This window comes from Silene latifolia, chromosome Y (genome assembly GCF_048544455.1).
Source record: "Silene latifolia isolate original U9 population chromosome Y, ASM4854445v1, whole genome shotgun sequence".
NCBI classification, from domain to species: domain Eukaryota; kingdom Viridiplantae; phylum Streptophyta; class Magnoliopsida; order Caryophyllales; family Caryophyllaceae; genus Silene; species Silene latifolia.
The window spans coordinates 145,910,438-145,924,527 of NC_133538.1; the positions used below are offsets into that span (position 1 = coordinate 145,910,438).

The 14,090-nt window shown below is 36.4% G+C and overlaps 1 protein-coding gene across 1 annotated transcript; it reads left to right on the plus strand.

Moving 5' to 3' along the window:
* Positions 1 to 4,296: 4,296 nt before the first annotated feature.
* On the plus strand, positions 4,297 to 5,011 carry LOC141629126 (DNA mismatch repair protein MSH6-like). Its single transcript, XM_074442178.1, has 5 exons — positions 4,297 to 4,363; positions 4,432 to 4,525; positions 4,611 to 4,713; positions 4,801 to 4,854; positions 4,940 to 5,011. Exons 1-5 carry the CDS (start codon positions 4,297 to 4,299, stop codon positions 5,009 to 5,011), a joined length of 390 nt encoding a protein of 129 aa, XP_074298279.1.
* Positions 5,012 to 14,090: the final 9,079 nt, after the last annotated feature.

Sequence of the window (14,090 nt, forward strand, 5' to 3'; positions counted from 1 at the left end):
AAATGTCCAAAGTTTCTAAAAAAGTTGCTTATGAACAGTAGAGCAGTGCCACTCGTGCGTCTCACGTGAGAAACAGTCGTTGTACTGTTCTTGCTCTTTAACATTCTTTTTTTTTTTTTAATTGTTGCCTCTGAGCTCTTCTTCATCGCTCCTTCATCCTCCTCTCATTCCTCAGTATCGCCCTCTTACCCCTATCTCATCCTCATTCTTTAAATTGTTTAAGATCTTAATTAATTATTCAATCTGATTCATCAATTTCCCTTTTTCTTCATCAGATTGATATTGATTAGTTATTCAATCTGGATCATCAATTATTGTAACCCTTTTTATTCATCAAACAACAAAAGTCTATTTACCAACTCCAATAACCATATCCTTCTTCAAACAACAAAGAGGTGGTCCTATTGTTGGGTGACGAAGATAGTCATATTCTCATCTCAAACTCATTCTCTGGTGATGACGGTAAGGAGTTCATGTGCGACGACGTTGCTGCTGATTCTGATGATGGCGGCGGAAACAACTAGGTATTTTGGTATTAAATTCTTCTCTATTGTGCTACTTTGGGTGGAATTAGGTTTTCTTTACCTTGATTATCACTATTGTGCTTTTATACTACTGATTTGATTGGCTGGTTTTGTGGGTTTGTCAATTTCCATTACCGTCTTGCTTTCTTTTCGTTCTTAATTATTTTCGACTTTGTTTCTGGTTTTTTTCTTTTACCTTGATTTATTTACGTATTTCAATTATCGTTTTTCCTTCTTCTTGTTGTTTATTATTTTGATCTTTCTTTTTCTCGGGTTCGTGGTCGGTCATTAGTTATTTAAATCGATGATAATATTCTTGGGTATTAGTCCAAGATATATTTGCTATGCTTTTTGTAGAGAGCTTTGATCGTGATTGCTTTTTTGTTTTTGGCGGTTTTGTGCTCATAGTAAACCGAGGGGTTAGCATATGCATTCTCGCTATCTTGGTAACAGTGCTACCATCTCAAACATGGAACAGAGAACCAGATGTATGACAAAATGGCAAGCGATAGATCTGGATGAGAATGAAGAAGCTTTCCCAAAACACGGTAAAACTTCTCCGTTGCTGTCTCTTAATGATCTTTTTAATTGTAAAAGATGGTATTGTAACCCCTAATCTGAAGGTATTATCTTGAGGTGGTTGTATGTTGTGATTGTTTTTCTACTTCCCACTTTTTCCCTTTTCAGCAAGTATGTGACAATTCAGCCTCATATTTGCAGCCAGCTAACCTGCCACTGCGAGCAAATGTTTTATATCTAAATCCTGAATATGCAGCACCAATATCATATCATTGTTGTCAATTATTGTTTTATCCTTTACATTCAGGGTTTGTTGGTCTGTCGGGTGGATTTGTGGAGATTTTACTTGGGGGGGAATTGCTTTCGACGTTTTTATTCTCGAAGGTGAGCAAATTACCTATCCATTACCTTTCCTGATTGTTGTTGAGTTGTATATCCTTACTGTTTGTTCAGATTGTTTGGCTTCTTCCTCTTTCTCATTTTGGCTTGTTTAGCTGACAAATAGAGTCGTGGAGGTGCCGCTGGGGCTGGTTTTGGTCAGCTTTTCGATTCTATAAGGTAGGCGATTTATATATACTAAAATGCAATAGTATTTCAGTGCTTAATAAGAAACAGCTGCAGATTAAAGACCTTCTTGTTCAGAGTTTACTTACTTTTATTCTTGTGCTGGTAGATGATGCTTTTATTTGCTTTTATTTGTCCGTTCATTTGCTCTCAACAGACAATCCACTCGCCCCGCTCTCCCGCCTAATTTTTTTCTTCAATCATGATTCTCATCTCATCTCATCTCATTTCTTCCTTGATTGACATTGTTTAACAACAACAACTAAACAAAGAACTCAACTTTAATCTTAGCAATGGCGGCCTCATTTCCAGAATAACAACAATAACAACAAGACACATCACAGTTTCCCTGTTTCTTCCAAACCCAAACTTCGTCTTTTTTCATTAAAGGTATTAACTTTCTTGGTTTTTATTATCTGGGTAATTGTTGTCATTTATGTGCTTTGTTTTGATGTGTTCGTAAGTTTTTTTTATTTGGGTTTTGTGGAATTGGTGATATCTGATTTGTAATGTATTGGGAATTTGGAAGTTTTTTTATGTCGCAACTCGGGTGGTTAAGATGGAGGTATTGTGGATAACCTTCCTAGATATCGTGTTTGAGTCCGAGTCTAAGTCCTGTCTCCTTATTGTATTAGCCTATAAGCCTAAAAACCTTCCCAATGAACAAATTTATGCTTAACACTAAGTTGGGAATTGGGAATTGGGAATTGGGAATTGGTTTGAGATTGTTTTTGTTTGAGCTTGAGTGATTAAGACAGAGGTACTGTGGTCGTTAGGTCTAGGGTTTATGCCACGTGCCCTTATTGTTTTATCCTATGAGCCCGAAAAATACTACACTGACTTAGCTAAGTTTGACACTAAATTGGAGATTTTCTAATTGGGAATTGGGGACTTTTTGAGCTATGGTGTTTTACTAAAGTGCTAAGTGGATCTTGGTGCATAGTTGGAATTGCAATAGCTATTTTGACGATTCAATTCTTGATTGATTGCAGAACTGTTGTTGGTATCAAATGAAAGGATGAAGTCATCATGATAGATTACACCAATCGATAGAATTGTCAAGTTTTCTCACAAAAATGATTGAGGTAAGCTCGTATGCTTTATCTCAAAAAATGATGACATCTAACCTGAGGTATGAAGTGTTCAGTGAGTTCAGAACTTCTTATAACTGTCAAATATTCTGAAACTGAAAGAATTTGATGTTGTTCAAGAAATTACATGCTCTTTTGTACAAAGTTATGATTTGATTCCACTTGAAAATTCCCGACCCGAATGAAAAATAGGTAACTTGACCTGTTGCCACATTCCTGTCATCTGGTCAAAAGTTATGTTTAATATATAGGAGGCACTAAAAAGCGTTAGTTGATTTCAATCGTGAACAAAGATGAAATTTGGGACGAAGAAGAGGAGGGATGACTTGTGGAAACCTTGATAGGTCTGAATCCATCCAGCATACAAAGGACCTTGGAGTTTTTGGAGTTTGAAGGTATGTAGTCGATCACTTTTTAGAGTGAACATCATTATCGATACCTAAGATATTTTCATGGTTAACTGTTGACATATTAGTTTGTTTATAATTTAACTTTTCGTAGCGCCTTTCGTTGTAGATGTTGGTTCAAATGAGCAGATATGGAGGTCTGTGCATTACAAAGAGGATGGTCGCCAGCGATGAATGTGTCAGTACTAAGGTAGCGTAGGCTTAATTAACTTCATTGATGCTGATATTAGATGTTAGCTACTGATTGAACACGTATAATGTGAATTGAATTGTTACGGTTTAGTGGCTGGGTTTAAATTGATTGCAGTGTAATAGCTAAAAAAATGTGGTTTTTCCAAAAAAATCTCAGGGGTAGAGAGCTACATATCCCCCTTTAAACGTTTTATGCAATTCAGAAGGCTATCTTTCAAATGCTTCCTAGGGGCTCGACTTTTATGGGTTGCATATGGAACTTCTCCTTGAAGAGTTTTGAGGTATGTCTAACTCTTTTACCTTCCAATGTTATTGATTCGGTGTAGCTTCTGAATGCACTGCACACCCCAAGCTATTGATGGCTTAGCTTAAGCTACGTAAGTCTTAAGTGTCATAATCATGCACTAATTAATTACGATAAAATGTAAATAAATGATTGAGCCGAAGGGATTATATTTCAATATGGTAACAAGAATTAAGACTACCCAAATGAAAAAGACTAACTTTAACAGAGGAAGTATAATTTCAATATGGTAGCAAGAATTAAGACTACCTAAATTAAAAAGACTGTAACTTTAGTGTATTATTGTATTGATTCTAAGTTTTCGGTTTATTTGGGTATTTTTGAAGGTAAATATATATGGGATAAGAAGGGGAAGTGATTATAGACAATGGGATGAGATGATGTCAGATGCATTGGGAATTATTTTCAAGAATTTGCCTTTGGATGACATATTGGCAGTGATACCCAGAGTTTGTAAGGCATGGGGGAAAGCAGTTCAGGGACCTTATTGTTGGCAAGAGCTTGACATTGATAAGTGGCGCACTGTTTGCTAACCGGAGCACGTTGAACGAATGCTCCGTTTGCTTATTACTCGAAGCTGTGGATCGCTTCGAAAGCTTAATGTTTCTTGGGTCAGTAATGACCATATTTTCGCTTTTATCGCTGAAAAGTAAGGTACTCTAACTCATTTATATATTTTATGAAAGGATCTAATAATGGAAACTTTAATTAATGTTAACGGGTTTCAAACTCAAGTCGCAGTTAAGCTAACAAACATTGGCGGTCGGTTGCCTTGACATTTGACAATGTTTGATTGCTTTCTTATTCTTATCAAAAACTATATTTTGTAGAGACACAATCTACCAATGTTGTTGACAGCATGGACACTGATGCTCTTGAGAGGTTTGGTATTCGTGAGGAGAAAAAGTTGCCATTCCTGGGCAAGTAAGTTTGAGCTCAACTTTTAACATCTTACTTCCTTGCTTCAGGTCATGTATCTAATGCTTTTACACTGCCCCATCACATACAGAGATCGCCGGGATGCTAAGAGGAGACTCCCAAGTGATCCACATTATGATCCGAAAACTCTTTACTTGCCCCTTCAATTTCTGAAAAGTCTTACTAGCGGTCAGGTAAGTTATCACTTAATGATCCTCTATAAGAAGTTATGTCTGTCTATTCGAAGTTGTTTGATTTTGAAATGTGTTGCCCTTATGTAGCGACAATGGTGGGAGTTTAAATCAAAGCATATGGACAAAGTTATGTTCTTTAAGGTAGTTCATACTCGAGTCTTTATATCAAATTACCAATCTACTTTCTAGCAATGTCAGTATATTGATGGTAATTTACATGTTTTAGATGGGCAAATTTTACGAGCTTTTCGAAATGGATGCCCATGTTGGCGTTAAAGAACTTGATCTTGAGACATGAAGGTGCGGATATAGCTTATGTCTTGGCCATGTTCTTAAGTTCCTCTTGTTGAATAGTTTGTCTATTCCTTTTATTCGAACGAGTTGCTCTTATTGGCGGGGAGAATGACCTCATTGCGGGTTCCCTTAAAAGAATTTTTCGATTAACGGAGAAACTAGCAAGAAAGGTCATTGTTCAAATTCATTGTTATTTACATCTAATTAAGTGCTACTTGTTAGGGTTTCGGCACCTCATTCTTGAATATGAGATTGAAATTGAAGCTTTATTTTTGCTTTCTTCTTTTCGGATTGATAGGGCTATCGAGTATTAGTAGTGGAGCAAACGGAAACTCCTGATCAGCTGGAGATCCGTAACAAAAAGGAAGGTTCAAAAGATAAGGTTTGGAGGATACGTTGTTTTTTTTACTCAGGTTCAATATCTCATCTGGTTCACATTTTCAGTGTGCACATCTGAGCGCGCATGCCGTATTCGAGTAGCATGGGTTCGACTACTATTGTTGTTCACTCTCACACCACCAAGACCAGGTGCGTCGGCTACATAATTATATTTTCTCAATTCGTTTCCTCCATCAATTTTCTTGCTCTTTGCCACCACTATTTTTTGCCACCACTATTTCTTGGTCAATTGTTGTAATCGCCTTAATTTGAACTTGACCACATGATCGATTGATTTGAAACTTAGTTCACTTTCTTCCTGGAAATATTATTGTCTATATACCTTGAATCTTGAATGTTCCGTGCGATGCTTTTTCACATAATCGATTTCGTCGTAATGCAAATATACAATTCCAGTCAATACCAATCAAATTACAACAAAATTAAAATGAAGCACTCTAAATTGAATTGGAAAAGGATAGGATGTACCTCAACAAAAATTAGGAAACGGTATGGAATTCATTTGAAAAGATGGAATCCTTTTTAGTGAATAGATGGTAAATCTGAGATGGAATACTTACCCAGTTGAGTTGAAACGCTAAATGTGTGCAGAATTAAAGTAGATATAGGTCATTTGAGGTGTGGCTATTGAATTTGTCCTTTAACAAATGGTGTGGCAGAACCATCGGTGTGTGTGAACATTTTCTTGCATTTTTTTTTTTTTAACGAATCCAAGTTGTTGTTATCCTTTCAAATGGGACGTTGATCTCTGACTTGGAATTGCTAATTGCATAAACAAGGAGATCCCTTCATTGTTTTAGAGTAAGTGTGGATGGATGATTAGTGAAAATGCCCATTATAGTACCCCATATATATGTTCGCTTTGGCTCTTAATGATTAAATGGAGTTCCATGTGTCTTTTAATTTTTTGTTGGTCAAGTTATTCGTCCATGCACATTCGTAGTTGGAGGAGTTTTGAAGGTTCGATCCAACTTCGTTATTCTCCGAGTGGCTCGATTTGATTTTTAGTAGAGCCAACTATAGCAGATCCCGAGATTATACTAAAAATTTTGACGGACATAGACCTCAAATTTATACACAGTCGTAAAAACTTGGTTTGGAAGTGATTACTAAAAAGTGTTGACTTGTGAGAAAAGATCTAAATGCCTACTTAAAACTTAACATCCATCAATCTTCGATAAGTTTTGGTCGGAAAATTGGCTAGAGGTCTTATTTTTCTTGCCTTAGGCTGAAGTAGTCATTTACTTTGTGTGGGTCGGATTGTGTATATCTTGACGTACCAAATGAGCTAATCTTGGACTAGCTAAGTTGCATGTATCTCAAAATTCCATGAGATTGTTTCTTAACTATAAGATGTGTAGCGTTATATTCGCATACACGCAACTATAGGATTTCTAAAGGTACTTCCAATCAATTCTGCTCAAACTTGGCTATTTATGACGGAATTTGATGGTTTTTGGCCTACAATGAGCCAATGATGCATGAGTAATTGAATATGCATCCCAGTGTCATCTATGTCGACACGCGACACTAAAACTAAAGTGAAGTGTTGGACAGTTGGAGTAGCGCAGCTTCTGAAGAACTATATTTTTTTTTTTTTATCTTTGCAGCTGAGAAAGGCCACTACACTACAAGAGATCCAATTGTAGCCTTGAAGGAGTACTTATTTGAAAACAACTTAGCCACTTTTGGGTGACCTAAAAGCCATTGAGAAGAAACAATTAGGATTCGTCAATAGATGATTTGGGTTAAGAAAAAATGATGTCCGAGTTTAACTGACCAAAGGAGTGTTGGAGAGGAAAAGAAGGGAGAAGCAAAAAATGAATGAATGGGAGGAGATGCAGGTAGAAAATGAATGGAGGAGAAGAATGGAGGACAAGTTGTACGTATTATTCGCCTTTTCAAGTTAGTGCTCTGAATTAGTTTGATTTTGTGTTTATATGATGTAGAATTAGCTAAATTAGCTGATCTTGCTATCTGGACCCTTATATGTCGTTGCGTGATTATACTTTATAAGTGCATATTTGCATAGAACGGAAATTTGCATCATTAGATGGTGTTTTGACCAAACCTGTTTGATAACGTCACACTATGGAAGTTAATCCGTGTTCATGAGTATATATTACTAATTTCTCTTTTGCTTCAAATTTGTAGGTTTCGGGGAAGGTGTTGCCAGCTTTGAACGGAAAGCTGACCAGATGGCTTTCTGTGTTCCTACTGTTGATGTTTCAGTTGTATAGTACTCATATATCATAATTACCTGATATTATCTACACTCTTTTAACTGATGTCCAGGTTACGTTTTAGTAGAGAAGTTGTAGATACGGATGAATGGTGATGTAGAAATGAAAGACCTAGAGGCTATAGGTAGTAATAGATCCAAAGATGAAAGCCTGGACAGAGATGATGAGTCGGAGCTTTTTTTTCTCTTTTTTTGTATAGTTGGGTAACCCATTAGATTATGGGCGTCTTAAACTGTTTATCCTTGACATGTACAACTCTTAAAGGTCAAATTTCTTATTTTCATTTATCCTCATTTATATCAAATAAACATTTAATGGTTAACATGACTACTTCATCCTAATGAAACTTTAGAATCAATAAAAAATGTCACCAATAATCACTTTAAGTGAATCCATTGTGCTACATTATCATTTAAAATAATGACTAAGTGATTTCCATTCTCTTTCGACACTTAAAATGGCGTCAAATGAATGAAATAAAGAGGGTGGTTTATTAGTTATGGATGGATAGCTTGCATAAAATTTTGCAAGACATTGTTTCTACAACAAATTATAAACAACAACGACAACAAGTTCTATCAACTTACTGAACGTTTGCTTTTCTGTGATTGTTGTTGGCTCCGAAATCCTCAATGAATCTTGTGTTACCCTCAATGTCGAGCAAGACACATTTGTGTTACTTACACGGATAATTGTAAAGAAATTGTTCCCTCGAGCCTCTATTTTTGAATGACAATTATATGCTATCAATTCCTTTTCATTTTATTATCTATTTATCTTTATACACGAAGGCGATAATGTTTCTTGCTCGAATGGAAGTAGAGGTTATAATAAGTTGATTCTAAGGATTTTTTCCATTTTAAGATTGTAAGATGTTTTTTTTTTCTTAGATAACGTTGCGGTTGTGAATTGTAAAATGGTTTTTCTTTCTTTCGATAATTGGACACTTCAGTTAAATTGACTTGTGGTAATGTTTGAACACACCAAACCGTTACCAAATGGAAATATATGAGGGTTGAGAAAGAGAATGAGGAGAAAGAGAAAAAGGCATAGAAAAGAGAAAAAATGTAAGCTACAAGAGGAAAAGGAGAGTGGAAGTGACAAGGAGGAGAAAGAGGAAGAGAAAGATAAGAATGGATAGTTCGAGGACAAAGTGAAGGCCGCAGGAGTATTATGCGAGAAAGTGAAGGAGAAAAAGAGGAGAAGGAAGTGGCTAGGACGCGAGGACAACGTCAGAGATAAAATGAAGAGAAGGAGAGGAAGGGGAAAGAGGAGGAGGAGGAGGAGGAAGGGGCAAGAGAAAAATGGCGAGTAGTACAAGGAGAAAATGGAGGAGGAGTATTAGTAATAAGAAGAAAATTGATTCTAATGAGAAATTCAAAAAAAAAAATAGGAAAACTCTACTTAAAAAATAAAATTTATTAAAATTAATGAATTTCGTTTTCATTAATGAATTAGTTAATAGAGACAATCGTAATCAGAATGTCATTTTCTTCAAATAGTTATAGAGATACTAGACAGAAAAGCAGGTGGTGAGACATGAAATAAGAGGGGGGGGGGAGGAATATGAAGGAGACAAGGAAGATGAGAAGATGGACGAGAATGAAGATTAGGAGGCGGTAATGTTAAAGATAAAAAAAAGGGGAAAGATGAGAATGAGGGGGAGAGGGTGAAGAATGAGGGAGGAGAAGGAGGAAGGGCTAAGGGGAGAATGACAAATAGTAGAAGGAGAAGAGGAGGAAGGAGAATACGAATGAGGGGAATGAGAAGGGGAAAGGGATGGAGGTTTAGAAAGAGAATATGAGGAAAGAATACGAGGTAGGGAGAGGGAAATAGAAGGATTTGAACGAAGAGAAAAGAAGGGGGAGGAGAAAGAGAAAGATATAGAGGAGTAGTGCGAGGAAAAATGGGAGTTGTAATATGAGAGCGGGTGGAGGAGGAAGGGAAATAATGGTTCTACGAAAAGTATTGAGTTTTCATATGACTATTTATAACCTTCAATTCCAGATTTCGAACATCCATGGTCAATGTGAAACATCCTCTTAAATTTAGGAATTTGGAGAGTAATGGTCAACTTGAAACATCCCACGTTAAATGCACCGAATTCAACACAAACTAATTGTTCAGTTGTTTTTATTTCATATCTTTATTCAATGAACAACATTAAGTGCATCAAAGTTAAACTCCATGTATTATTAATGTTAGTTCGTATACTCATTCACTCAATTATGAGAATTGCGTACGAGACTCCAGTATTTTTTATTTTGAAGTAACATACTAACATAGAACAATGAACCAGTAGAAAAAGAAATGTTCTGTTCGACTAAAAATGATTATAGAACTTCACAACGAATATAATAACTATTTAATTACGACATATGCATCTGTTAGTAAAAGGTCATTACAGTGCCTTTGCTATGGATCATACGAAAATATTTCAGTTATGTAGTTTCTTGGTACGGCAGATGCTTCGCTTTGGGACACAATTCAATATCTGTATTACCAAATATGTCAAGACGAATAAATAGAGTGTGTCTAAATCTACAACAGACTAAACAACAACACGGTACATTAAGGAGGCCGCAGTTAACATTAGACGTAAATAGGATAGTTTCGACAACAAAATAAAACGCGTCTTGGATCTCCACGCGCATTAAACAACCTCTTAAATTTAAGAATTTGGACAGCAATAGTCAAATTGAAACATCCTATGGTAAATGCACCAAATTCAACACAAACTGATTGTTCAATTGTTTTAATTTAATACTTGTATTCAATGAACAACATTAAGTGCAACAAAGTTTTCCAGTTCTATAATTTCTTGGTACAGTAGATGATTTGCTTTGGGACACACGTGAGTATTGTATTGCCGAATATGTGAAGACGAATCAATAAAGTCCGTCTAAATCTACAACAGTCTAAACAACTAAACGGTAAATTAAGGAGACCACATTGAACGTAAATAGGATAGCTACCACAACAAAACAAAATGCGTCAACAAGAATGCACATTAAGGAGAATGCAGTAAGCATGAGACGTAAACAAAATCACTGCAACAACAAATGGAAACGTATCTTGGATCTCCGCGCGCAACGCGCGCGGAGAGACAACTAGTATTTCTAAAAGCTAATCTTTTAATCAAGGGGGGCAACGTAAATGGGATAGAGAGAGTTAGACTTTTACTACTCTCTATTCATCAAAATGGTAGTTACTTCCATATGCTCCTCACATAGCGGTTGTGGGTTCCTATCATTTTGTAAATTAACAGTCACAAGTTATTGAAAAAGATATTTGTCACCAAAAAACTTACCATCTTCCCACAATGGACTTCTACCATGACCTATCTATTTCTTTAATATGTTTGTCCATTGCACTTGTTCTTCCTTCATCAACTACATTTCAACTAGGGCTGAGCAAAAAATCCGATTATCCAAACTGATCCGATATTCGATCCGAATTTTTGGATATCCGATCCGAAAATTAAGTTTGGTTTGGATATCTGATCCGAAATCTTTAGTTTTGGTTTGGATATGGATATTAGAATTAAAATATTTGGATATCCGATCTGATCCGAAACTATAGTTTTCTAATATAATTTCGAGAAAATAAAATTTTATTTGATACAACAACTTAATTAATGTTTAAAATATTAGAGAAATATCTAGGTGGTACTTAAATTTTATAGCGAGAACATTGGAATAAAAATACGAAAGAAATTCATCATGTAAAACTATGAATATAATCGTGTTTCAAACTTAATTTTAAAATAAATTCAAAAGTATGGATATCCGATGGATATCCGCATCTGATCCGATTATTTTGGATACCCGAACATTGGATATCCGAGACATTTGGTTTGGATATTGGATATCTAACTTCAGGATTTCTAATATGGGTATCCGATTCGAACTAGCACTTTGGATCAAATACCCGATCCGTACTCTGCCCTAATTTCAACTCTTTTGGAAGCTACCACTTCTACTCTTCGGAAGCTAAGAGGATCACGTGCATGGGATTACATTTGGCTCACACCTAACCTATGATAGTGTGATGTCTTCTTGTTAATTTTGATATAAATTAAACCTCTTATAATATAACTATAAGACAACAACAGTATCAGAGCCTTAATCCCAAAATAATTTAGGGTCGGCTGACATGAATCATCCTTTAAAACCGTCCATGGGTGAACACACACATCAAAATGCGAAAAAAAGAAAAGGAAAAGTGAAAAACAAAAGGGAGAGTGAAACATAATACAAAAGTCAAGGTAAACTTATAGGTTTTAAAATCAAAGTCCGGATTTCTTTTATAAAAACATAAAATTTAAATCGAGAATAAAGATTAAAAAAAATTTTGAAAACCGAAGTAAAAAATTTAAGGGTCTGGAGTACCTTAAAAGTGAACCAAATAAAATGTATAAGAAAGTTGTTGGTAAAAAGGTATAATAAAGAAGAGAAGAACAAATAAATTTTTAAAAATTAAATAAAAACACTAAATATGTCAAATAACATGAAATACTAAAAATCCACATGTATCATTTCCCTCCATTGTGCCCTCTCTGTCACCATTCTCTCCTCAAGTCCAAGAAATCTCATATCGTGCTCTATCACTCTCAGCCATGTCTGTCTCGGTCTCCCTCTATCCCTAGGAACCTTTTATGTTCCCCAAGTCTCCAGCCTTCCTAACTGGTGCGTCTATATGTTTCCTTTTTACATGGCAAAACCATCTTAGTCGATTTTCCATCATCTTGTCCTCTATTGACGCCACTTTTACCTTTCTTTTCTAATCACCTCATTCATTAATCGATCTTTCCTTGTATGGCCACACATCCACCTCTAACATACGCATCTCTGGATTCTCCGCCACACTCATCTTTTGAATGTGACAAAGTTTCACGGCACACTCAGAGCCGTAAAGTAAGGCATGCCTAATTGTCGTGCGATAAAATTTTCCCTTTAATATTTGGGGCATATCTTTATCGCATAAAAACCCTGAAGCACTCTTCCATTTCAACCATCCCGCTTTAATTCTGTGAGCCACATCTCTGTCTAACTCCCTATCTTTTTGAATAATAGATCCTAGATATCTGAAGAAATCTGACCCATCAACAACATTCTCATCGAAAATAATACTCCCCGCCTCTGTCAATCTAGACCCCGCCGCGTTCGTGAACTAACACCTGAAATACTTAGTCTTACTCCTACTCAGCCTAAACCCACGAGTCTCTAAAGTATGCCTTCACAATTACAACTTTCTCTCCACCCCCTCTTTCGTCTCATCAATCAACACAATATCATCAGCAAACATCATACACCAAAGGATGTCGCCCTGAATATCCCTTGTCAACTCATCCATAACTATAGCAAAGAGAAAAGGACTAAGTGCGGAACTTTGATGCACCCTGATGGTAATGGAAAATTCTTCCGTTGTCCCAACATTAGTGCGAACACTTGCACTAGCCCCCTCATACATGCCATTTATGAGGTCAATATATTTTCGAGACACACCGTTTCTCGCCAAAGCCCACCAAAGTACTTCTCTCGGTACCCTATCATATGCCTTTTCCAGGTCAATAAAAACCATATGCAGGTCTTTTTTAGGTCTTTTTTTTTGTCCTGATAGTATTTCATCAACTGTCTCATGATAAAAATCACATCCATAGGCATAAATCCAAATTGGTTATCCAAGATGTCTACACATTTCCTAAGCATGCTTCTCCTCCAAGTTGATGGCATCTTGTTGCTCCTCCAAATCTTGTTGAAAAGCATGGTTACCCACTCGATTCCTTTCTCCCTTTCTCCCCGAAGCACCTCCAAAGTTTTATGTGTATACCATCCGGTCTCCCGGCTTTCTTTGACCCCATCTTCCTTAACGCCTTTCTAACTTCACTCTTTTGTATTCTACGAACAAATTCCCGATTAACCATGCTTGGTGTTACTTCTACATCCCCAAAACCTTGCTCCTGATGTCCATTGAATAAAGTATCAAAGTAAGAACTCCATCTAGCCTTTATTTCGTTATCCTGAACCAGAACCTTGTCGTCCATATCTTTCACACACCTAACTCTCCCAATATCCCTCGTCTGTCGATCTCTTATGCGGGCCAGTTTATAGATATCTTTCTCTCCTTCTCTCGTGTCCAACCTGAGATACACTTCTTGGTTAAGTTTTTCCCTCGCATCACGCATCGCCTTTTTAGCGGCTCATCTAGCCTCCTTGTACTTTTCAAAGTTCTCATCACTCATACATTTCCCCAAAACCTTATAACATTCACATTTTGTCTTTATCGCTTGTCTCACCTCATCGTTCCACCAAGATATGTCCTTACTTGATGGTCTATTTCCTTTAGATTGCCTTAACACCTCCCTTGCCAAATCCTTTACAACATGCTCCAATTTATCCCACGTTGCATCTATATCTTTCTACTTGCACTCCGACCAAA

What these genes read in the sequence shown, in the direction of transcription:
- LOC141629126 (XM_074442178.1), top strand. Translation starts at nt 4,297, where the DNA reads ATGGAAACTTTAATTAATGTTAACGGGTTTCAAACTCAAGTCGCAGTT. An exon ending in AAAGTCTTACTAGCGGTCAG is followed by an intron (nt 4,714 to 4,800) that starts GTAAGTTATCAC and finishes GCCCTTATGTAG; the next exon opens with CGACAATGGTGGGAGTTTAA. An exon ending in ACAAAGTTATGTTCTTTAAG is followed by an intron (nt 4,855 to 4,939) that starts GTAGTTCATACT and finishes TACATGTTTTAG; the next exon opens with ATGGGCAAATTTTACGAGCT.